The following is a 26,113-nucleotide window of genomic DNA, read 5'->3' as shown; positions in this document are numbered from 1 at the left end:
CAGAGTGAAGTGGTCGTGGTCCAGCACGAGTTCCGCACGATATAACGGGGGTAGATAAAGAGTTCCCACGGTACTCGGCAATTCTGTCATTTGTGCGAGTGACTTGTCCGTCTCCCGATCTTTCCCGTTAATCGTGAATGAACATCGTGGACTGTAGTGGAGTTAATCACGTGGCACAAATGATGTCACTTTTTTTTCACACACTATATAAATATCCTCCGTTCGTAGAATTGGCTCATTTGCAGACATGCCTATACAAAGTTGGTTCGAGTACAGGCTGGTTGTTATTTTCATTGACGTGCTGTATGCATTAGCGCTACAGTTGCATCAAAAACGCTTGCGTGAAGGCAGAAGAGAATTAATTAAAAAGATAATTAAGAGGAAGTCCCACTGGGTTAAGCCCATGTTTCAACGGAGACCTCAATTTGGACAATATGAGCAACTGCTTTATGTGCTGTGCGAAGAGGATAAAAGTGCATTCACAAACTTTGTCAGAATTTCACCCGAGCTCTTTAATGAGCTGAAGAATAATTTGGGACCTCTGCTGAAGAAGAATGACACTGTAATGAGAAAGGCACTGGAACCAGGGTTGCGCATAGCAATCACCCTCCGCTACTTGGCCTCAGGCGATTCTTATAAAAGTCTATCTTACAAATTTCTTGTCGCCACCAACACCATCAGTGGTATTGTCCGAGAAACCTGTGAGGCGATCATCCAATTTTATTCAGCTGAAGTGATGGAATGCCCCACTACACCAGATGCGTGGAAGAGAGTGGCGCTGGGGTTTGAAAACAGGTGGAACTTTGTTCACACATGTGGGGCTTTGGATGGCAGGCATGTGGCAATTCGTAAACCACCCGGAGGTGGCTCAAATTATTTCAATTACAAGAAATTCCACTCAATTGTACTCTTGGCGGTGGTTGATCATAACTACAACTTCCTGTATGTGGATGTGGGCACACCTGGAAGTGTTGGTGATGGCCGGATTTGGAAAGAAACCTGGCTTGGAAAGAGAATGGAAGGTGGAACAGCAGGCATGCCTGATCCAGAACCTCTGCCAGGAGAAGACAGCCCGGACATCCCATATGCGATGGTTGCTGATGACGCCTTTGCACTACGGCCCTGGATTATGAAGCCATGTCCACAGAGGAATCTAACTAGGGAACAGAGGATCTTCAATTACAGGCTGTCAAGGGCCAGGAGGGTTGTAGAAAATTCTTTTGGCATCTTGGCAAACAGATTTAGATGCTTGCTCAAGAAAATGGAGCAGAGGCCCAAGAATGTGGAGAGTATAGTATATGCAGCATGTGTTCTGCACAACCTGATCCGAATGAGAGGTGCAGCTGCAGGCAACATCCATCCAGGACGGTGACCTAGTGGACAGTGACACAGGGGGAATAACACTAGGTACATGGAGAAGTGGTGCGACCAAGTCGGAAATGGTCCCACTGCAGCGTTTCAAAGGTAACTCGGGCACATACAGTGTGAAAGAGCAAAGAGGCCATCTCTGCGCTTACTACAATTCACAATTGGGGAGTGTGCCGTGGCAGGACAGCTATATTGATGGGTAGCCGACCACAGGAACACTACTGCATGTTAGCAGAAATGCATAGCAAATAAGCTGACTTTCTAGTGTTGTCCTCTAAAAAGTGCTTCCTATAAGATGTTCGTCCGCAAAACCTGCCATTTAGCACATTGCATTGTCCCTTTTAATGCCTGAGTTTGGGCTTGTTGTGGAGGTTAATGAATATAATGTGTTTAAAATAATCTAGTGTGCCTCATTTGTTGATTTTCGTGTTTGCGAGGCCCTTTTATAGACAAATGTTTGGTGTGATGCACCTTCTCTCAATATGTGCAAGTCGTCTTTTTATATTGTCAAATAGGAATAAAGACTTTGTCTCACATTTACCGTGCTGATTGGCTTATTTTATTTTCTACCGAGAGGTGAAACTTTCAAACGTTTAAATTGCTCAACAATTGATGGACCTGAACACTCAAAAATGAAAATAAATGAAAATGTGATTATATCACCTCCCTTCAACTATTTTGTGTTTCAGCATGAGAGGGATTATAACATTAGAGACATTCATCTTGTAGTGTTGTGTTGATGAAGAATTGCAGACATCAAGCTGATAGTAAAAAATATATTTATTTAACAATGAGGTAAACAAGCACTGACAATCAAACTGCTGAGGTAAAAGCTTTATCACACTTCAGGCTATCATAAAATGTGGAGCCACCACCAGAAAAAAAGTAATGCCCAAGAGGAAAAGACACAGATATTAACATACAGACATTTATAAAGGACTCTAGATGTCACACCAAATGTTGAGTGGCCAACAACTAAAATAAACTAAAACTCAAACGGTTACTTAAACACCACATAAATAATTCTCAACGTCCGAGGATTAACTGGAGTCACTGACGTCAGCGAAACAATCTGCCCCTTCTTGAAATGGTGTTTGTGCACGGCCCTCTCTGTAAACAAAAGGCAAAGGTGGATTTCTAGCAGGCTGCTGCTCTGTAAACATCAGTGCATGTGAAAATTTTCTCACGGACCATAAGTGGTGAATCTCTGGAACTCTCTGCCACAGAGGGAAGTCGAGACCAGTTCATTAGCTATATTAAGAAGTAGATGTGGCCTTTTAAAAGAGGGTTGGAGAGAAGCAGTTACTGAGTTGGATTTCATATTGAATGCTCATTAAATAACTCATAATTTCTATTGTATGTTTTCCATATGCGGATGCATTAAAGTCTTTAAGATTGGAGTTTTTTTTAAATTCAATAACTCCACAAAACGGATGCAAATCTTTATTTTTTAAATTCAATCCCACAAAACACAATTGTTTACCTGTTCAGCACGGAATGGTGGATGTGTTCCCATTGCATGCGGCAATCCATATGTTATCTGTATACTTTCGAATCACAGAGTGATGTATTAGTCAATGCATAAAAAGAAGACAGATTATGAATTAAGTTTGGGAAGCGCACATATATTTGTTAATACCTGGTCATAGAAGTGAGGCGGGCGAGTCTGAGGAACCAGTGGACGCTGCGCCTCAGGTGCACGTGCTTCCATTAACTGCACAGACAACACCACACATTAAAACTATGTTGCTTTATGATGTGAGAAATAAAGAGTTTTAACAGAAACGCTGAATGAAGGGAAGAAGATTAAGAATAGATCTATACCTTTTTATTTCGCATAGTGATTGCCCCATTGATCATATTCCATATAAAATCCCATTGTCGTTCATTTATTTCTTCTTCCATAATAGCTTGACAGAAGTCTACTGCCCTCTGCGTAAAGCTGTTCGGTCTCAGGCGTCCTTCCTCCAACAATTTAACACCGTCTCGAACAGTATTATTGAGCTGAAAATTCACAGCGCAAATATAAAAAACAGCAAAATGCTGGGTGGGTGCATTGTCCAATAAGCATCAAGTTTATATACTCACACTTTTAATGCTGTTTCCATCTGTCCCTTCTTCAGCACCTCCGGGTGTGGTGAGGTCGATGCTGGAAATGTGCCTACTGCGGTGCTGTTGGATGGTGGATGGGCTCGGCGTGGAAGTCCCTTCCACAGGATCATCGAACGCATGGTCAATGATGTGTTGTTCCTGTAGGAATCACATAAAACCATTTAGACGTAGTGTCCAGAGCTGCATGACCTCAAAAATTTGTTGTGATAAAAGTACCTTGGGTGCGCTAGTCCTGGTCACTACACACACAATATGCCCTGATGGGAACCGCCACTTCTCCTCGATCCACCTATTCCTCTCTGTCAGTGTGCTGCCAGCTGACCCTGTTTTGGTCCCAAGTGCGGTGACCTTTCCATAGATGGTCCTCTGATTAGTGAACCATTGCATGAGTTGGTCATCTGCATTACAGTAGAGTGGTGGAATTAAATAGAACTTCAAGCATTGGATGTATTCCGTTATATTAAAAGTTCTGGACAGTAAATAGAGGCCTGTTTAAGAGCCTGCCCTCCTGCATTTAATGTGCTATTTCTTGTGCTTCTTGGATACCTGAGCACAAGTTTGTAAATACAGATGGCCTTTTTTAAACCAAGCATTACAAGTGAGAATTGCCTGCCCTCATGCATAATTTATTTTATGGCTCTTAAAGAGACATGATTCCAACTTCAAACACAGAGGGTGTAAAAGCTGTCTGCGACTTTTTTACTTTGCAGCTGCAGGGCACAGACAGACTTATAAGAGAAGTTTAAGTTAACTGCAAAAACAGCACTTTTACACCTATAGCATTGTATGTTTTTAAATCTTGGATAACATTAAATGGTTCTCCTGTTGATGAACTAATATATCGTTATATATACTCACATGAGCACCCGGGATCCTCCGCAGCCTTCGTCTCCAGCAGGTTCCGTTTTCTCTCCCTGTTTCTATATCGTAGAGAATCTCATTAAATTGGTACAATTCTACAAGTTCCCCCTCTTGTTCCCTGGTGAAGTTATATGGCCTTGCCTTCTGCCATCTTCCCTTTACATAAGCGTCTGTAGAGGCTATTCCTACAACGGCTACTACTGGGGGGACCTTGCACCCTCTCCCTGCTCCAATCCAGGCAGTGTTATCTGTTGCTCCACCTGTCTCTCTGCTGCCTGCTCCCATTCTCCTGCATGGCAAAAAACCCACAGGCTTACCCTGTTATGAGCTTTTCTGGGAGCATCTCTGCTCCTGTTAAAAAGATTCTCCTCAATGACACCTGGTCTCCTCTGGACACTGTTCTATTGCGATATTCACCCTTTTTACTCACCTTCTGTCCCCTCTGTCCAGCTTCTGGGTTTACTGTTCGCAGGAGTTCCCACGGTAACCGCAATAGTTATTACAGATATCGCACGGATATCGCACTGGCCACTACGTTCATATAATGTTGCAATGCTCAACCACAAGTGTACAAGTCACTCTTGGGGAAATTCAAGCTTGCTTGAATTTTCTCCCGAGTCACCAAGTTACACGATTACCTGCCGTTAGCGCCATGGTGGTCCACGAATGCCGAATACTATTATCGCACGAGTTTCCCACGATGTTAAACTCTGGTCAACTCTTGCGTCAAGTCGCCCCGTGAGAAAGGCATGTTACTGGCATGAACACGACCCTCTCCTTCTCAACGCTCCTTCCTCCTCGCAACTTTATCCCAGGCTAGATTCCCCACACGCTGTGAAAGGAACTCTCTCCCCAATTGTCATGTTACTCACGACACGTGACTCAATCATAATTATTTATTTATTTATATATTTCTACGGGGGGGGAGGGGGGGGGGGGGAATTCCCAATTAGGCCCCGCACCACCTGCTTAAAGATAGCGGAGTCAGGGGATATGGGGAGAAGGCAGGAACCGGGTACTGATTGGGGATGATCAGCCATAATCACACTCGAAGGACCGAATTGTCTACTCCTGCCTATTGTCTATTACCAGATGTGAGTTTACTGTCAGGACCTCCAATTAAGTATGTTCCAGTAAGGATTGTGGAAACAAAATAGCTATGACCTGTTTCACTTTAGAATGAGGTTGGAAACTGCAGACAATAGCAACCATCTGAAAATATTGACCGTGTTCTAGTTTTTTTTACTGTTAGATGTTGTATTTCACATTTCTTCTGTATTATACTTGGACGTTTAATATTGTATAAACTTAAAATAGAACACCCACTATTAAAGCAAATGGGCAAGTGTAAAAATATCTTGCCAGATGCTGCTGCTTTTCAAGGCACTGCTCCACTTGGCATAGTTCAATGAGTTAATTCAATGAATTCCACAATTATTATGCACGCTATGGATTTTGACTCGGCAATTTAACATACTATCACGGGATCACTTGCAACATGGTGGTGCAGTGGTAGAGTTGCTGCCTTACAGCGCCGGACACCCGGGTTTGATCCCGACTAAGGGTGCTTTCTGTATGGAGTTTGTACGTTCTCTCCCGTGACCGCATGGATTTTCTCTGAGATCTTCGGCTTCCTCCCACACTCCAAAGAGACATACGGGTTTTAGGTTAATTGGCTTGGTGAAGTGTAAATTGTCCTTGATGTGTGTAGGATCGTGTTAATGTGTGGGGATCGCTGGTCGGTGCGGACTCAGTGGGCCGAAGGGCCTGTTTCAGTGCTGTATCTCTAAACGAAAACAAAACTAAATAAAGTGCTGTACAACTACCAAACTTCAGTCCAAGAGTAGTTTAAAGAAAACAGTAGAAATCTATTTGTTTCTTTTTGTCTATGGATACTATTACAATTGATGGTTTAGAAAATAAAGAATCACAATGCTAAATAACTTGTAATTCACAAACCAGTATTTACATTCAATGGTATTTATTTATACTATTACTCAAACTACAAAATCAATAATTAAAAAATAAACAACATGGCAAAACAATTTCCCCAAGGCAACTTGGTCACCTCTTTGGCATTAAATACACAATGAGAACTCATAAATTTGAAGAAACATATGGTGACATGCTCAGTAGGGTTTCAGCCACGTCCTTGCAGAACGGGAAAGAAAAATCAAAGCATGCAATCCCAACCAAGACTGGTTTCAACTATTAACCAAGAGGATACATGTGATTATTTGTTTAGAATTTCTTTCTTTCTCCTTTCAATTTAACATGAACACCTATAATTTTACTATGAGCAAATATTCTCGTAATTTTTTTTAAGTGTGACATCTTTTGTTTGTTTAAACACATGGAAGGTCCTGGATATGCACATTCAATATCCAAATATGTATTTTGGATTAATGGATAGTGAATGGGAGTATGGATCAATTTTCAATATCCATAGGGGCCCTGTTTCAATTATCTAATTCAATGTAGACCATGGATTAAATGGAATTCTCCGATTCTATGGTTTAATAAAGAAATGAATATTTGAATTTTTCATTAATTAGAAAACCAGCAAATCTAGGCTGCTGTTATTTTCTTTACCTAGGCATAGAATTGGGGTTAAGCCTTAAAATATGATAAAAATAAAAATAAATAAACCAGGTTTACAGGATCTTTTATTCCTTTATTGTATACCAATTTATATCCATTTAAATATCAACCTATTTCCTATTATATTTCCAAGTTGCTTTTATTAAAACATGGGATTTCACAGATAACATTTTAGAAAATCTAAATAAAACATTTTAAACGTACTAAACTGCTGCACACAATGCAATACATATCTGTATTTTTCATTGTCTTCAGATTATGACAAATTTTTATTTAATCTGCACACTTGACAAAATACAAGTGCAATTTTCAATTTCTGATAAATAGCATAATTGCTAGGTAAATAGTGCATTAAAAAATATATAAAGCAAGTAAATAAGCTGTTTTCTTTATTTTCGGATTGAAGATCACTCTACAGCTGTAAATGTGGTAGCTGAATAGTTACATCACGGAAAAATCGATGACTTATAGCAACTTTCGCAGAAATCCGCTTGTTAGGATCATACTGGAGCATTTGCTAGAAATAAAAATGAATCAATTTCACAACTTGCTTACTAAAGTGTCATTAAATAGGTAAGTGGAACATTTTAGTACTTGAATTTAAAAAATGGTGCTAATTACACATTCTTAACCAGCATGTAATACATCTCCAAACAACTGACTGTAACCCAGATACTTATTAGGAAGGCAAAAAGAGGACATGAGATATCCTTGGCAGATAATGTAAAGGAGAATCATAAGAAGTTCCATAAGTGTATTAAGACCAGAGTAACCAGGGAGAGATTAGATCCCATCAGTGCAGTTGTCAACGTGTCGAGGCGCAGGAGATGGACAAGGTCTTAAATAAGTACTTCTTGTCCGGATTTACCGTGGAAAAGTTATTGGAGGCTAGGGGATTCAGAAAAGAGAACAGGGATGTTTTGAAACATATTATCATTGTGAAAGAGGTGTTGCTGGTGGTGTTGAAGCACATAAAGGTGGATAAACCCCTGTGAACTGATCAAGTATATTCCATGTATATTCTAGGAAGTTGTGGGAAGCAAGGGAAGAAATTGTAAGGGATCTGGCCGAGATATGTGTATCATCGATAGCCATGGGTACCGGAAAATTGGAGGATAGCAAACATTGTGCCTTTATTTTAAGAATGGCTGCAAGGACAAGCCAGTATACCAAGCCAAGGTGAGGCTTCCATCAATGGTGGGTAAGTTATTAGAGGCGATTTTGAGAGGCAGGGCCTATCTGCATTTGATAGGCAAGGTCTAATTACCCAGCCTGGCTTTATGTGTAGGAAATAATGTTTGAGTGAGCTTCTTTAAAGACGTGACAAAGAGCACTGACAAACGCAGTGCAGTGGATATTATGTACGTAGACTTTTGCAGGATTTTTGACAAGGTCCCGCTTTGTTGGCTGGTCTGAGAGTTTAGATCATGAGATGCAGGATGAGCTAGCCGAATGGACACAAAATTGGCCTGGTAGAAAGAGACAGGGTATTGGTAGTGGGGGGTTGTTTTTCAGGTTGGAGGTCAAATTGTCAATACTGTTTGTAACGTATATTGACAATTTGAATGAGAATAAGTTTGCGGATGACACCAAGATTGATGGTGTGGTGTACAGTAAAGAAGATTGCCTAAGGCTATCAGGATCTAGGGCAACTGGGAGAGTGGGCAGATAAAATTTAACTCAGACATGTGGAAAGTAATGGATTTTGGGAAGTTAAATTTTGGGCAGGACTTACTAAATGAGGGGGCCCTGGGGAATATTATAGAACAGAGAAACTTGGGGGAACAAGTACTTAGTTCGCTGAAAATGGTGACATGGATAGAAAAGGTGGTGAAGAATTCATATGGCATGTTTGCCTTCATTAGACAAGGCACAACATGTTACATGTAGGAAAAAACTGCAGATGCTGGTTTAAATCGAAGGTAGATACAAAATGCTGGAGTAACTCAGCGGGACAGGCAGCGTCTCTGGAGAGAAGGAATGGGTGACATTTCGGGTCGAGACCCTTCTTCAGAACATATCTTCAATATGTGTTTCAGAGGGAACTGTCTGAAGAAGGGTTTCGGCCCGAAACGTTGCCTATTTCCTTCGCTCCATAGATGCTGCTGCACCCGCTGAGTTTCTCCAGCTTTTTTGTGTAATCTTCAATATGTTATGGGACAGCTGTACAAGATGTTGTTGAGACTGCACCTGGAATATTGTGTGCAGTTCTGGTTGCCTTACTATAGGGAGGATGTGATTAAGCACGAGTGGCTGTAGAAAAGATTCACGAGGATGTTGCCAAGACTGGAGGGTGTGTTATAAGCAGAGACTGAATAGGCTGGGACTGTTTTCCCTGCAGCAATGGAGGCTGAGCGGTGATCTTACAGAGGTTTAAAGAATCATGAAGGAAATAAAGAACTCAAGATTGTTATAGTCTTTCTCCCAGGATAGGGAAGTCCAAAATTATTTGGCACAGGTTTGAGTAAAGGAGATCTAAGAACCAATTTTTTTCACACAAAGGATGGTGAGTAAATGGAGCTGCCAAAGGAAGTGGTGGATGCGGTACAATTAGAACATTCAAAAGACTTCTGGGCATGTCTTGTTTTGCACTCTTTTAGTGTTGTATAATTTATGAATAACTTATGTTTTGTATGTTGTCTAAGTCTATGTGCCTGTGATGCGATTGCCGGTAAAATTTCCATTATATTGGACCTCACAGTACTTGTGCATGACAATAAACTCGAATTAACTTGACAGGTACCTGAACAGGTAAGGTTTACATAGAAACATAGAAAATAGGTGCAGGAATAGGCCATTCGGCCCTTCGAGTCTGCACCGCCATTCAATATGATCATGGCTGATCATCCAACTCAGTATCCCATCCCTGCCTTCTCTCCATACCCCCTGATCCCTTTAGCCACAAGGGGCACATCTAATACCCTCTTAAATATAGCCAACGAACTGGCCTCAACTACCTTCTGTGGCAGAGAATTCCACAGATTCACCACTCTCTGTAAAAAATGATTTTCTCATCTCGGTTCTAAAAGACTTCCCTCTTATCCTTAAACTGTGACCCCTAGTTCTGGACTTCCCCAACACCGGGAATAATCTTCCTGCATCTAGCCTGTCCAACCCCTTAAGAATTTTGTAAGTTTCTATAAGATCCCCCCTCAATCTTCTAAATGCTAGCATGTACAAGCCGAATCTATCCAGTCTTTCTTCATATGAAAGTCCTGCCATCCCAGGAATCAGTCTGGTGAACCTTCTCTGTGCTCCCTCGATGGCAAGAATGTCTTTCCTCAGATTAGGAGACCAAAACTGTACGCAATACTCCAGGTGTGGTCTCACCAAGACCCTGTACAACTGCAGTAGAACCTCCCTGCTCTTATACTCAAATCCTTTTGCTATGAATGCTAACATACCATTTGCTTTCTTCACTGCCTGCTGCACCTGCATGCCTACTTTCAATGACTGGTGTACCATGACACCCAGGTCTCGTTGCATCTCCCCTTTTCCTAATCGGCCACCATTCAGATAATAGTCTACTTTCCTGTTTTTGCCACCAACGTGGATAACCTCACATTTATCCACATTACACTGCATCTGCCATGCATTTGCCCACTCACCCAGCCTACCCAAGTCTTGCAGCCTCCTAGCATCCTCTTCAAAGCTAACACTGCCCCCCAGCTTTGTGTCATCCGCAAACTTGGAGATGTTGCATTCAATTCCCTCGTCCAAATCATTAATATATATATATTGTAAATATCTGGGGTCCCAGCACTGGTTGGATTGCTCTTTGTCAGGGACCTCACCCTCAACCCTACCGCCATGGGTGGCCCTACCAGGAGCTCCAGAGGGCATTGCTCTCAGGATCTCGGGTCCACACAAGCTTCTCCACCACGACAAAGTGACAATCCACGGGGGTGATTCCAAAGGAGGTAGATAAGGCAGGGACTATCACAACACTTAATAGATATTTGGACAGGTACATGGATAGGATAGGTTTAGAAGGATATGTCAAATGCGGGCAGGGATTAATTTAGATGGAGTATCTTCATTGGTGTTGACAAGTTGGGCCGTAGGGCCTGTTTCCACACTGTGTGATGCTAAATGATGTGATTATTGTTTTATTGTACTATTGATTATTTTGTATTTATTTGTTGTGTTGCGTTAATGTACCTGTAAAGCTACAACAATCAATTTTATTGTTCCATTCCTGGTGCATATGACAAGTAGACAATCTTGACTCTTGATCCTTTGTCTCATTATCAGTCCATCCAGTCATCCATTTTATATTATGGTTCAAAGTGTCCTCTGCATAGTGGCGAGGCGGCTGACCAACTTCCTCTCCAGCAATGGTTACATCGACAGCTCAGTGTGACCCTGGAGTGGTGACCCAGCTCATCAGAGAAGCCAGGGAGAACAAGAGAGACCTGACAGTGCTCTGGCTTGACCTGGCCAACGCCTACGGCTCCATCCCGCACAAGCTGATCCAGACAGTCATGGCCAAGCATCATGTGCCGGGCCAAGTGGCAGATCTCATCCTGGACTATTACAACCAGTTCAGCATGAGAGTCTCATCAGGGTCAGTGACATCAGAGTGACACAGACTGGAGGTTGGGATCATCACAGGCTGTACCATCTCTGTGATCCTTTTTGCCTTGGCGATGAACATGATCGTCAAGTCTACTGAGCCAGAGTGCCCGGGGCCCTCGGACCAAGTCAGGAATGCGCCAACCACCAATCAGAGCCTTCATGGGCGACCTGACTGTCACCACTGAGTCAGTGCCAGGAGGCAGGTGGATCCTGCAGGGGTTGGAGAAACTGATTGGATACTCTGGCCACTGCTTGTCTACGAAGTCCCAATATCCATCGTAGAGAGATTGGAGAGGAAAGTCAGCAGCTTTCTCAGAAGGTGGCTGAGACTGCCCAGGAGCCTAGCAGCATCGCTCTTTACGGAAATAACACCAAGCTCCAGCTGCCCCTGAAGTCCCTGGAGGAGGAGTTCAAGGTGACTCGGGCCAGAGAGGTGATGCTGTACAGGGACTCCAGCGACCCCAAGGTGGCTCAAGCAGGGGTGGAGGTGAATACTGGGAGGAAGTGGAGAGCCGGCGAAGCCGCGCTGCAAGCAGAGTCCCGGATACGCCACAGAGTCCTGGTGGGAGCAGTGACTCGGGGAAGAGCAGGCCTGGGAATCTTCCCATCTCCCCAGTTTGACAAGGCCAAGGGGAAGGAGAGGCGCAGGCTGGAGGAGGAAAGGTGTACCAGAGCAGCAGGGAGCCTGGACAAGGTGGGAGCAGGCCATTGACCGAAAAGTCACATGGACTGAGCTCTGGCAGGCTGAACCACAGCGCATCAAGTTCCTGGTCCAGGCAGTGTATGATGTCCTGCCCAGCCCATCGAACCTCTTCATCTGGGGCAAAGCAGAATCTCCAGATTGCCCGCAATGCTCAGGCAAGGGGACGTTGGAACACATCCTGAGCTGTTGTCCAAAGGCTCTTGGGCAGGGCCGGTACACATGGCGTCACGACCAGGTTCTTAAACCCATTGCAGAAGCCATCAGCATGGGAATCAGCAGCTGCAGACGAGAACGCCCCACCACCCAGATGATCACCTTCGTGAAGGCCGGAGTGCAGCTGCCCAGAACCACAGCAGCCAGGAATCAGTCAGGAATCCTGGCAACTGCGCAGGACGCAGCTTTCCGTAGACCTGGTGAAACAGCTGAAGTTCCCACAGCACATTGCCACGACCACCCTGAGGCCAGATATCCTCCTGGTCTCAGAGGCGACCAAAAACATCGTCTTGTTGGAACTGACAATGCCGTGGGAGGACCGTCTGGAGGAGGCCCACGAGAGGAATATGGCCAAATATGAAGAACTGGTCATAGACTGCCGCAAGCAGGGCTGGAAGGCAAGGTGTATGCCCAACGAGGTTGGCTGCAGAGGTTTTGCAGGGCAATCGTTCTACAAAGCCTTGAGTGCACTGGGCATCAACGGAGTGGCGAGGAGAAGGGCCATCAAGAACACCACAGAGGCAGCGGAGAAGGCCTCGAGATGGCTCTGGATCAGGAGAGGAGGTCCATGGGGAGGAGCGAATGCCACCTGAACACAAGTCATGGTCTGATCAACCACGGCTGGGTCGCCTGGGTGAGGGTGTCTGATGTTGAAAGACCCGAAACACCCAATGACCCCAGGTTACATCACTGATGATGTGTTCAGGAGCATCTATCGACAAGGCAAAGGCTTGCGACAAAGGCAAAGCAGTTATAATGGGTGACTTCAATCTACATATAGATTGGGTGAATCAAATTGGCAGGGGTGCTGAGGAAGAGGATTTCTTGGAATGTATGCGGGATAGTTATCTAAATCAACATGTAGCGGAACCAACGAGAGAGCTGGCTATTTTAGACTGGGTATTGAGTAATGAGGAAGGGTTAGTTAGTAGTCTTGTTGTGCGTGGCCCCTTGGGCAAGAGTGACCATAATATGGTTGAGTTCTTCATTAGGATGGAGAGTGACATTGTTAATTCAGAAACAATGGTTTTGAACTTAAAGAAAGGTAACTTTGAGGGTATGAGACGTGAATTGGCCAAGATTGACTGGCAATTAATTCTAAAAGGGTTGACGGTGGATATGCAATGGAAGGCATTTAAAGACTGCATGGATGAACTACAAAAATTGTTCATCTCAGTTTGGCAAAAGAATAAATCAGGGAAGGTAGTGCATCCATGGATAACAAGGGAAATCAGGGATAGTATCAAAGCAAAGGATGATGCGTACAAACTAGCCAGAAAAAGCAGCATACCGGAGGACTGGGAGAAATTCAGAGACCAGCAGAGGAGGACGAAGGGCTTAATTAGAAAAGGAAAAATGGATTATGAAAGAAAACTGGCAGGGAACATAAAAACTGACTGCAAAAGTTTTTATAGATATGTGAAAAGAAAGAGATTAGTTAAAACAAATGTAGGTCCCTTGCAGTCAGAAACAGGTGAGTTGATCATGGGGAACCAGGATATGACGGACCAATTGAATAACTACTTTGGTTCCGTCTTCACTAAGGAAGACATAAATGATCTGCCGGAAATAGCAGGGGCCCGCGGGTCAAAGGAGGTGGAGGAATTGAGTGAAATCCAGGTTAGTTGGGAAGTGGTGTTGGGTAAATTGAATGGATTAAAGGCCGATAAATCCCCAGGGCCAGATAGGCTGCATCCCAGAGTACTTAAGGAAGTAGCTCCAGAAATAGTGGATGCATTAGTAATAATCTTTCAAAACTCTTTAGATTCTGGAGTAGTTCCAGAGGATTGGCGGGTAGCAAACGTAACCCCACTTTTTAAGAAGGGAGGGAGAGAGAAAACGGGGAATTACAGACCAGTTAGTCTAACATCGGTAGTGGGGAAACTGCTAGAGTCAGTTATTAAAGATGGGATAGCAGCACATTTGGAAAGTGGTGAAATCATTGGACAAAAGTCAGCATGGATTTACGAAAGGTAAATCATGTCTGACGAATCTTATAGAATTTTTCGAGGATGTAACTAGTAGCGTGGATAGGGGAGAACCAGTGGATGTGGTGTATCTGGACTTCCAGAAGGCTTTCGACAAGGTCCCACATAAGAGATTAGTATACAAACTTAAAGCACATGGCATTGGAGGTTCAGTATTGATGTGGATAGAGAACTGGCTGGCAAACAGGAAGCAAAGAGTAGGAGTAAACAGGTCCTTTTCACAATGGCAGGCAGTGACTAGTGGGGTTCCGCAAGGCTCAGTACAGGGACCCCAGCTATTTACAATATATATTAATGATCTGGATGAGTGAATTGAAGGCAATATCTCCAAGTTTGCGGATGACACTAAGCTGGGGGGCAGTGTTAGGTGTGAGGAGGATGCTAGGAGACTGCAAGGTGACTTGGATAGGCTGGGTGAGTGGGCAAATGTTTGGCAGATGCAGTATAATGTGGATAAATGTGAGGTTATCCATTTTGGTGGCAAAAACGGGAAAGCAGACTATTATCTAAATGGTGGCCGATTGGGAAAGGGGGAGATGCAGCGAGACCTGGGTGTCATGGTACACCAGTCATTGAAGGTAGGCATGCAGGTGCAGCAGGCAGTAAAGAAAGTGAATGGTATGTTGGCTTTCATAGCAAGAGGATTTGAGTATAGGAGCAGGGAGGTTCTACTGCAGTTGTACAGGGTCTTGGTGAGACCACACCTGGAGTATTGCGTGCAGTTTTGGTCTCCAAATCTGAGGAAGGACATTATTGCCATAGAGGGAGTGCAGAGAAGGTTCACCAGACTGATTCCTGGGATGTCAGGACTGTCTTATGAAGAAAGACTGGATAGACTTGGTTTATACTCTCTAGAATTTAGGAGATTGAGAGGGGATCTTATAAAAACTTACAAAATTCTTAAGGGGTTGGACAGGCTAGATGCAGGAAGATTGTTCCCGATGTTGGGGAAGTCCAGGACAAGGGGTCACAGCTTAAGGATAAGGGGGAAATCCTTTAAAACCGAGATGAGGAGAACTTTTTTCACAGAGAGTGGTGAATCTCTGGAACTCTCTGCCACAGAGGGTAGTTGAGGCCAGTTCATTGGCTATATTTAAGAGGGAGTTAGATGTGGCCCTTGTGGCCAAGGGGATCAGAGGGTATGGAGAGAAGGCAGGTACGGGATACTGAGTTGGATGATCAGCCATGATCATATTGAATGGCGGTGCAGGCTCGAAGGGCCGAATGGCCTACTCCTGCACCTAATTTCTATGTTTCTATGTTTCTATGTATTTGTATCAATCACTGTAATTATAATCATTAATCTTTGTTTTTCTTAACACGGTTACAAGCTTTTAAAGACATATATCTGAACCTCCAAATGGCTCTGCTGTTTTATTCTATTTCAGTTTTAAAAGTGAGCACTTCTCTAATTACACTTGAAATTTTTGAATTATGAGTGGTATGATTCAAATCAAAATGCAAGACCTTTAGCCCAACACTTCCGACAACTGGGTCAACCATCACAAAAACATGATTTCTGAAGAATGGTAACAATGTATCAGTACAAACTCATTCCTTAAATGTGGCATCTAAATGTGGTACAACTTTACAAATATTACAATTAATGATTTATTCATAAATTCTACAAACCATCAGCAGATCTTTGCCATCTATGTCCAAATTGGGTAGTATCTTGCTGAAATCTTGTCTGCTCCACCGCGGAAAATTTGCTTTATAGTCAGGTAGTTGAGTAACTCCAGGCCACACAGACTCATTCGGTGTGCCAAGTGTGCGGAAAATTCTGAAAAGCTGGTCAATTTCAGAATCTCCAGGAAACAAAGGTTTTCTTGTAACCTATAATTGAAAAACATAATTGGAAGCATTGACTGTTGAAGGCCATTATTCATTTATAAAATTATTTTCCCTCCTTCTCCATTGAAAATGATTTATATTGCTATACAGTTCCAAAGGTTCCAAATAATTCTTTCTATTTGTCAGTAATTAATGTAATATAATATCTAAGACCAGATCTGCCCTCACAAAATCCATTAAGCATTTTGTTAGTTTTGTCACTAGATTACTACTATAGAGGAACCCCTGCCTTTTCTGCTCCCTTTCTAATCTGGCGATGTTAAGGCTAACGATAAGATCCCAAATTGCAAATCAAATTAGCCTATGGGGAAAAAAAAGAAACATAGTTTTACTTCGGAGTCACGTGAGTGACTACGTGAAGACCCCGCCAGCACGCATGCGCGACATAGCGTCTCACGCAGTGCAACAGCGACGGGCGGGAGAACGAGCTCTCCTGCAACAGAGTTTAAAACGGGACCTCTAGGTAAGTAAAACTTATTCTGAGGTCATATTTGAAACACCCTTGTGCTCTGTTTCATAGAGAACATGGACAAGGGCAGGAAAACAAAGAAGGTCGCACCCCGTCCGACTGCGATGGCCCAGGAGGGTTCCAGCAGTGGGGGGGCGCCCAGCGGCACCTGGACCGCACTCGCTGTGGTCCGCAGTCACCGACAAAATTTCTGTAGAGCCGAGCCCAACTCCGCAAGCTGCTCAGCTCGAACCACCGCAGCGGGTTGGAGGCAAGGCAAAACAGAAGTTGGTCCGGCCGGTAGACTCCGATGAGTCCGGCATGGAAGACACACCGCCCGGGAACGGCAAAGGTGACCGTTTGTCCCGCATGGAGCGGTTGATGGAGCAAATGCTCCTGCGGGACTTGCTCCGGGAGATTGGGCAAGCCCGCCAAGGGAGTGCAAGCACACCCGCTACAGTGCAATATCCAGCACTGGCCATCGCATCTCCCTCAGCAGAGGGGAGCGTTGGTGACCAGGGCTGGGCTGGTCAAGAAGAGGGGTCTTTGGCTGAAGACAACAGCAGTATGCTGGGGGTGCAGGAACGGGAAGAGCTGCTGGGAGTGGTAAACCGCTACGCTGTAACACCGCGAGCGGGACAGCCGTTGCAGCCTAAACTGGCGGCTAGCATTGACTACCTGTCCTTCAACCCACTCCAAGAACAGGTAGTCAATGAGGCGTTGGAATTATACACGCCACCGGAGAATTGTATTTCGCTCAATGTACCGGCCGTCAATAATCAAATCTGGGGGTACATTGGGTTGGGCATTCGAACCCAAGAACTAAAACTCCAAAAAATTCTGAAGCTCCTGACGTCAGCCATAACATCATATGCTCGTTCCGTGGATGGTGTCGAAATGACCAACAACCAACAAGACACCCTGGCTCTGCTGTGTAATACACAGTACGAAATCAACAACCTACGGAAAGAAGCCATAAGACCTGCCCTCAATCCCAAATTTGCAGGGTTGTGCAAAACGCCGACCTCACAACCACAAATCCTGCTATTTGGTAAAGACCTGCCAAAGCAGGTAAAAGATCTGGACGAGGAGTCTAAAGCACTTGGACTCATTAGGGCAGGCCCCGGAACGAACAAGGCCACGCAACCCAGACGGCAGCACCCCAACGCATCCACCAGTAGGCGTCTACATCATGGTACTGGTGAAAGCATGGGGCCCGCATATCATATCATCCACCACACAGCAACACCTCGACAGATGAAGAGCCGGAAACCCAAGAAATGAATATTCTACCGGTAACAATGGAGGTAGGTGGGACTGGTTCCTTCCAGAACATAAAAGGTGCAGGGCCTTTACTAACGGGGGGAAGGTTACACCTGTTTTTGGAAGCATGGAGGGTTATCACTCTCGACAATTATATACTACAAAGTATTCAGGGATACAAAATTGAGTTTGTTCAATAAAGTATGCTGCCAGTTCAGCATGCAGCCCACAGGGAGTTTACCCTCACAAAAAGAAAAATGCGAGGAACAGGCAGAACTGGTGAGACTACATACAAAAGGAGTCGTAGAGAAATCGGAACATGACCCTTTGGAATTTGTATCAAATATCTTTACAAAAACCAAAAGAGATGGTGGATGTCGCATCATCATTGACTTAACGACATTGAATACTTTTGTCAAGTATATACATTTCAAAATGGAAACATTTGTTATTGCCAAACAATTGATTTCCAGAGGATACTTCATGGCATGCATCGATTTAAAAGATGCATACTATTCAGTACCCATTCATAAGGATCATCATAGATACCTAAAGTTTAACTGGATGGGGCAACTATGGCAGTATATAGCGTTGCCTAATGGGCTAACATCAGCTAACAAGACTATTTACCAAGATATTAAAACCGGCCCTGGCAATACTAAGAAAACAAAAACATATTGTCATGGCATATCTTGATGATATTTTGATAGTGGGCAAAACCCTGGAATTAGCTAAATCAGCAGTATTAGCTACCAAACATTTATTTGAAACTCTGGGGTTTGTCTTACATCCAGATAAATCTAAGTTGAAGCTATCCACAACTATGGACTATCTGGGATTCACAATTAACTCAGTCCACATGTCTGTAACGTTGCCAAAATAAAAAGCAGCAGAATTGGCACAAGCCTGCAACAAATTAATGATTGCCAATCAACCAACTATTCGACCGGTGGCAAGAGTAATTGGGAAATTAGTAGCTGCATTTCCAGCTACGCAGCTTGGACCTTTGCATTACCAAAACTTACAAAGAGCAAAGGTGCAAGCGCTAAAACAACATGCAGGTCATTTTGATCGAACCATGAAATTACCAGCTAAAGCAATATCAGAATTGCAATGGTGGAAAGTGAACATTTGGCATAGTTCCAGCCCCATCGTTATCAATAACCCAACATTCACGATACAAACAGATGCTAGTGCTCAAGGCTGGGGAGCAACTAACATTATATCTAGTACGGGTGGTAGATGGAACATACAAGAATCATCACTACTACAGACCCTGTGTATAAACTATTTGGAAATTGTTGGGTGCGTTTTATGGGCTAAAAGCTTACTGTTCAGCTAAGCACCATTTGCATGTCCTCCTACAAATTGACAATACCACAGTGGTGGCCTATATTAATCATATGGGCGGGATAAAATCGATATCATGTGATAATCTGGTCAACACAATCTGGCAATGGTGTATCGACAGACATATTTGGCTATCAGCAACTTACCTACCAGGTAAGCTTAATACAGTGGCAGACACCAGGAAAATTAAATGATAACACCGAATGGATGTTAAACCCCAAAGTATTTGCTGAAATTACAAAGCAATATGGAACACCAGATATCGACCTCTTCGCATCCCAACTGAATCACCAGGTATCCTGGGATTCCTGGGATGTCAGGACTTTCATATGAAGAAAGACTGGATAGACTCGGTTTGTACTCGCTAGAATTTAGAAGATTGAGGGGGGATCATATAGAAACTTACAAAATTCTTATGGGGTTGGACAGGCTAGATGCAGGAAGATTGTTCCCGATGTTGGGGAAGTCCAGAACAAGGGGTCATAGTTTAAGGATAAGGGGGAAATCTTTTAGGACCGAGATGAGGAAAACTTTTTTCACACAGAGAGTGGTGAATCTCTGGAATTCTCTGCCGCAGAAGGTAGTTGAGGCCAGTTCATTGGCTATATTTAAGAGGGACTTAGATGTGGCCCTTGTGGCTAAAGGGAGTATGGAGAGAAGGCAGGAACAGGATACTGAGTTTGATGATCAGCCATGATCATATTGAATGGCGGTGCAGGCTCGAAGGGCCGAATGGCCTACTCCTGCACCTATTTTCTATGTTTCTATGTTTCTATCAACATATGTCACTTGGGAACCAGACCCTGAGGCAGCAGCGATGGACGCATTCTCGCTGAACTGGGGAAAATTGTTTTTCTATGCCTTTCCCCCCTTCTGCCTCATCAGTCGGGTACTACGCAAAATACAGATGAACTCTGCTTCAGGTATTTTGGTAGTACCCGACTGGCCTACACAGCCATGGTTCCCTGTGGTCCTTGACATGGTCACTAAACCACCCATGACCATTGCCAGGAGACCAGATCTGTTGGTCCACCCTGTCACAGGCGAGAGTCATCCGTGCCATGACAGAATAAATCTGTTGGGTTGCAGAATGTAAAAAGACCATTATTGGACCTGGGACTGTCAAACAGGACCATGGACATGATGACAGCATCTCACTGACAATCCACCAAGAAACAGTACCTCACCAGCATCAGGAAGTGGGAAGCGTACTGTTCAAAAGCAGGGACAACATATAGAACAGCCACCATAACGAACGTACTGGAGTTCCTGTCCAGCCTTCACTACGATGAAGGTCTGAGTTACAGTACAATTAATTGTGCTAGGAGTGCTCTGTCAGCCTATCTATGGCAGGCACCAGGACAACAGTCCATAGGATCACATCCGCTGGTGGCCAAATTAATGAAAGGCATCTTTAATACCAACCCCCCTAGACCAAGGTACACCCAGATCTGGGACGTAAGTGTTGTCCTGTCATTTCTAAGGGGATGGTCATCAGCCAGATCCCTGACTCTGGAACAGCTCAACCTGAAAATGGTAATGCTGATGGCTTTAGTCTCAGCCTAAAGGGTCCAGTCCCTACACCTTCTCAGACTGGACAACATGGTCATATCAGCTGACCAAGTTACATTTACTATCTGGGAGCTGGTTAAGCAGAGCAGACCGGGAACTTCAGGACTAACTATGGAATTCTGGGCGTACCCACCTGAACCCCGTTTATGTGTCATGACACATTTGCTGCAATATCTCAACACAACCAAAGAATCCAGAGGGAGAGAAAAGGCACTATGGGTCAGCTACAAAAAGCCACATGGTCGGGTGTCGGTACAAACCATCTCTAGATGGCTCAGACAGGTATTGGGAGCTGCTGGGGTGGGTACTGACATTTTTACATCTCACTCCACCAGGGCAGCAGCTATATCGGCGGCTAGGAATATGGACGTGCCATTGGACCATATCCTGGCAACAGCGGGATGGTCCACGGAAATAACTTTCCAAAGTTCTATAATAAGCCGATTGCTAAACCTGTATTATTTGCAGAAAGGATTTAAAATTCTGCAAATATATAATTTAAGCCTGGGGGAGCGTTATTTTTCTTTGTTTAAAATAAATATTGTTATTGTTTTTAAAAAAACTGATTACGATAACATACTTCCTCCCTTGGATGACTTCGGCAGTGAGTGAAGCATGGACTGTTACACGGTTTGAAATCACAGAGCTTTAAAATCTTCACGTAGTCACTCACGTGACTCTGAAGTAAAATAGTAAGATTAAACGAGAACTTACCAGTTTGAAGTTTGATCTTTATTTTATGAGGAGTTACGATGAGGGATTACGTGCCCTCCGCTCCCACCCTCAATTATAAAGGTCAACTGGTATCCTAGTTCTTCTTATCTTTACTATGTTTATTTCAATTACTGTGTTTTCTGTGATTCCACACCGCTGCTTTGAAGAATGTCGCACATGCGTGCTGGCGGGGTCTTCACGTAATCCCTCATCGTAACTCCTCATAAAATAAAGATCAAACTTCAAACTGGTAAGTTCTCATTTAATCTTACTATTTTATGTATGAATTAATATCATAAAGTAGTTTATTTGGAAACGAGGAATTTCTAAAATAATGATTTTTATTGTTACTTATATGAGAATTGTAGGACAATCTAATTTACCGGGAATAGCACGTAGAATCTATGCAACAAGGGCAGATACATGGACATGTTGTAGAGCAGGCACATTTTTAATGATTAACTAGACGACGAGCGTGGTCGAGGGCGGGAGTGGACCCGAACGAGGCCGTGGGCGGCATGAACCCGAGCAAGGCCGTGGGTGGGCGTGTACCCGAGCGAGGCCGCGGGCGGCATGGACCCGAGCGTGGTTGAGGGCGGGCGTGGACCCGAGCGAGGCCGTGGGCGGCATGAACCCGAGCAAGGCCGCGGGTGGGCGTGGACCCGAGCGAGGCTGCGGGTGGGCGTGGACCCGAGCGTGGTCGAGGGCGGGCGTAGACCTGAGCGAGGTCGCGGGGGTCGTGGACCCGAGCAAGGGCTCACCGCTGTGGTCTCGATGTCTCCTTCACCACCGCGGTCTCGATGCCTCCTTGATGGCCGTGTAAAACCCCAGCTGGGGCGTCGTGGGTAGAAGCCTGGGTCAGAAATGTCATTCCGATGTCCGCTAAGCCCGGGTCGGAAATAGCGGAATGTTAATTTAAATGTGGCCTTCCCCAACGTCACTGGAAGCTGGTGGCCGCCCACTCACCCTTGGTGGCCGCCCACCTCCCCTTTGTGGCGTCAATCGAAGCGGATTGGTTTGCCGTTTAAATCGTTGGTGTTCGCTATTTTAAAACGCTGTAACTTGAGAAATATAGCTTGTAATGTGAATTAAAGCCGTTCATTTTGTCGACGGGGTTCATGTGATTAATAATGTGAACATTTCTGCGCTAGCACGTGCCATTTTGACAAACGTAGGTAGATACAGATAACACAAACACGTATACATACATAGAAGATGGGACTTTTAATAGTATACTAGACCAAGTGGACGTGGGGGGACTCGCGGCTTCTCAGGGGAGGGCTGGTCACCGAACGCAATATTCCACCACTCACCCATAGGTCCCAATACTCACCACTTCCTAGAGAGGGAGGGGGTTGAGAGGGAGGGAGGAGGTAAAGAGAGAGGGAGGGAGGGGGTAGTGAGGGAGGGGGGGGATAGAGAGGAAGGGGGGGGGGGTAGAGGAATGGGGAGGTAGAGGGGGAAGGGGTTGAGAAGGAGGGGAGGGGTTAGAGAGGGGGGGGGAGTGTAGGGGGTAGAGAGGGAGAGGGAGGGGGGGAGTATAGAGGGAGGGTTGCGGGAGGGGGAGGGGTATAGATGGAGAGGGACAGAGGCCCTATCCCATCTCCCTCCTCCTCAATTCCTTCATCCTCCTCCCTCACTCCCATTCCCTGCCCCAGGACCTACCCAGGTCATAGAGCGATGCCAGGGTCTGGACAGCTTGAGAGCCCATTGTGATTGGTGTACTGTGAGGGGCAGCCAGCTTGAGAGGCCATTGTTAAGGTTGGCAACGTCCTATTGTGATGTAATTGTGGCAATCGGCAGGCAGCTTGAGAGCCCATTGTGGTTGGTGCACTGTGAGAGACATTGTGACATCATCACTGGACGCTCTCTGAGAAAGCGGTTTTGCCTTTTTTTGAAACTTTAAATCATGAATAACTTCGAAAATATAGGTAGGTGTGTGACGGGTAGATGTTTATCGCTTTGATGGGGAAAATGTGAGTAGGAAATGGGAAGGCTGTGGTGCAGCGTTTGGAAGAAAATAGGAAAAAGCAGAGCAGAGTGACACATTGCCAGCACAAACAAAGAGTTTTAGTAATATAGATAAAATAGGCTTGAATAGCTAAAACAGGCTCGGTTTTCACATTTCACTTGAAATAACCAAATGATCTAGCCTCCACAAACATTTGGTATAGAGAATAGTAAGATTAAACGAGTACTTACCAGTATGAAGTTTGATCTGTATTTTATGAGGAGTTACGGTGAGGTATTACGTGAAGATCCCAGCCCAGTGCGCAGGTGCGGCATACTTCGAAGCAGCGGTGTGAAATCACAGGATAGACACAATATTTGAAGTAAGATAGTAAAGATCATGAGACATCAGTTTATTAGTTTGATCTATATATTGAGGGTGGGAGCGGAGGGCACGTAATACCTCACCGTAACTCCTCATAAAATACAGATCAAACTTCATACTGGTAAGTACTCGTTTAATCTTACTATTTTACTTCGGAGTCACGTGAGTGATTCCGTGAAGACTTCAAAGGTCTGTGATTTCAAACCGTGTAACAGTTTTTATTTCACTCACTGCCAAAGTTTTTGAGGGAGGAAGTGCTTTCGTAATCAACCAGTGGATCTGCTTTCACAAGAAACAGAAAGGTTTCAACATAAAGAGCTCCCCTGAGCTTAAATTAAATTAATATTGCAGTTTGTAATATTCTTTCTGCAATTAAATCAGGTTTATCAACGGTTTATAATTAAAAATGTTCTGAACGTCGTTCCCTTGACCATTCTGCCGTATTGAGAATGTGGTCAACCGGGATGTCCATTCGTTCAGCCGCTGATATCAATGCTGCCCTAGTGGAATGGGATTAAAATGTATTATTATCTATTCCGGCAGCTTTCAGTACCTGTTTGAGCCACCTTGGAGTGGTTTGGCTCGTACCCCGTCTTGGGGTTTCTGTGGTTGACCCATAGGCTTTCCTCTCCCTCTAAGATTGTGGGTTGTGTCTATATATTGTAGTAGATGGGTCACCACACTCAACCTGGACTCTGGTGGGTAGGCCCGGAATCCCACCAGTGAATTGGGCGTTCCTGGTCCATATAACCATATAACGATTACAGCACGGAAAACACAGGCCATCTCGACCCTACTAGTCCGTGCCGAACTCATAATCTCGCCTAGTCCCATATACCTGCGAGTTAGGTTTTTACCAGACCTAGAATATGAACGTGATGCGTCTGGGGTAATCACCATGTTATCCAGTCTAGTTTTATGGAGTGACTGGACTCTGTGAGCGTATACGAGAGCCATAAGCATGAGCGTTTTTAACATAGATTGAGCAAGCTGAGGGATCTGGCTGGTGCCATTCTCTGAGATATGTCAATATCACACCGATATCCCATACATGGGTATACCTCCATGCTCTGCTGTCCTGCTGTTTTAGATAAGCAGACAAGGTGCTCCATGCTGTATTTACGGCACTGTAACTCACCTTTTAGTCATGGTGTAGATGTTCCAGGAACTCCAATACGTCAGTGGTTGAATAGTTTGGTATGTTGTCCCTGCGTCGTGGCAGTATTTTACCCATGTTAGCTCTTGGTGACTGTTCGCAGGGATGCCGACATGGTGGTAATGGTTCCTTTGGATAATCCCAGTCCCTGGTAAGGTCTATTCTAACCCTGCACCCAGGAGTTTGATGTTTTTCTGGCATGGGTGGCTTATGCCTGATACTGGGTTGAGTCAGCAACCATGGTCCACTAGGGAAATCCATAGGTGACTCGCCCACCATGTCGTGATGAACTGGGAACCATGGCTGTGTAGGCCGGTCGGGCACGTTCAATATCTCGGAGACAGATTCCATCTGTATTGCGAAGTGCCCGACTGATGAGGCAGAAGGGAGGAAGGCAAAGCAGAAATTCCCCCTTCCAGCGTGTAGGCATCTATCGCTGCTGCCTCTGATCTGGTTCCTAAGTCACATACATAGGTTACTGGTGATTCCGTCTTGTACAACCAAATTGATATCTGGCGTTCAAACTGCTTAATACCTTTAGCAGATATCTTGGGTTTGACATCTATTCAATGTTATCATAAATTTTTACCCGTGACGTGGTGTCTCCCACTGTGTTCTAGCTTCCTAGGACATAGGCAGCTGATAGTTAAAATGTCTTTTGACACACCATTGCCAGATCTGTTTGACCAATTTGTTGCACAATAATGATTTTATGCTCCCCATATGGTTGATATAAGCCACCACCATAGTATTATCAATCCGTAACCACATATGTACGTGCTGCATTTGAAATGCATATGCTTTTTAGCCCAATAGGCGATCACCAATCCCAAGTAGTTGATGCCCGGTGTGTGTAGTAACGATGTTTGTGAATTGGTCCATCTGTTACCTGTGCTGGATATGGAGTTTAGTTGCTCCCCAGCCTAAAGTACTGGCATCGGTTTTTAATAACCAAGTTGGGATTGGTGATGATAATAGGGCTGAAAACTATGCCAAA

General features: G+C 44.5%; 2 protein-coding genes across 2 annotated transcripts in view; both read right to left on the bottom strand.

Annotated features, from left to right (window-relative positions):
* Positions 1 to 2,805: 2,805 nt before the first annotated feature.
* Positions 2,806 to 4,531, bottom strand: LOC129698526 (uncharacterized). The gene is made up of 4 exons (XM_055637609.1): positions 3,697 to 4,531; positions 3,457 to 3,618; positions 3,193 to 3,372; positions 2,806 to 3,082 (listed from the first exon to the last, which is right to left on the bottom strand). The coding sequence occupies exons 1-4, from the start codon at positions 3,865 to 3,867 to the stop codon at positions 2,966 to 2,968; spliced, it is 630 nt and encodes a 209-aa protein (XP_055493584.1). The 5' UTR covers positions 3,868 to 4,531; the 3' UTR covers positions 2,806 to 2,965.
* A 2,789-nt stretch (positions 4,532 to 7,320) lies between these two features.
* The window catches only part of LOC129698561 (cyclin-dependent kinase 2-like), a 42,681-nt gene continuing 23,888 nt past the window's right edge, over positions 7,321 to 26,113 (bottom strand). Inside the window, exons 6-7 of the mRNA XM_055637640.1 lie at positions 16,057 to 16,260; positions 7,321 to 7,459 (exon numbers count right to left, since the gene is read on the bottom strand). Coding sequence (XP_055493615.1) covers positions 7,355 to 7,459; positions 16,057 to 16,260 — 309 coding nt within the window. The 3' untranslated portion in view covers positions 7,321 to 7,354. The remainder of the gene's footprint in view (positions 7,460 to 16,056; positions 16,261 to 26,113) is intronic.

The sequence above is a fragment of the Leucoraja erinacea genome, chromosome 7 (assembly GCF_028641065.1).
Source record: "Leucoraja erinacea ecotype New England chromosome 7, Leri_hhj_1, whole genome shotgun sequence".
Classification (NCBI taxonomy): Eukaryota; Metazoa; Chordata; class Chondrichthyes; order Rajiformes; family Rajidae; genus Leucoraja; species Leucoraja erinaceus.
Note: the sequence above shows the minus strand (reverse complement) of the source record. Positions and strands in the feature narration are given on the sequence as shown.

What these genes read in the sequence shown, in the direction of transcription:
- LOC129698526 (XM_055637609.1), bottom strand. Translation starts at nt 3,867, where the DNA reads ATGCAATGGTTCACTAATCAGAGGACCATCTATGGAAAGGTCACCGCA. An exon ending in ATGGAAACAGCATTAAAAGT is followed by an intron (nt 3,373 to 3,456) that starts GTGAGTATATAA and finishes GTGAATTTTCAG; the next exon opens with CTCAATAATACTGTTCGAGA. An exon ending in TCACTATGCGAAATAAAAAG is followed by an intron (nt 3,083 to 3,192) that starts GTATAGATCTAT and finishes TTGTCTGTGCAG; the next exon opens with TTAATGGAAGCACGTGCACC.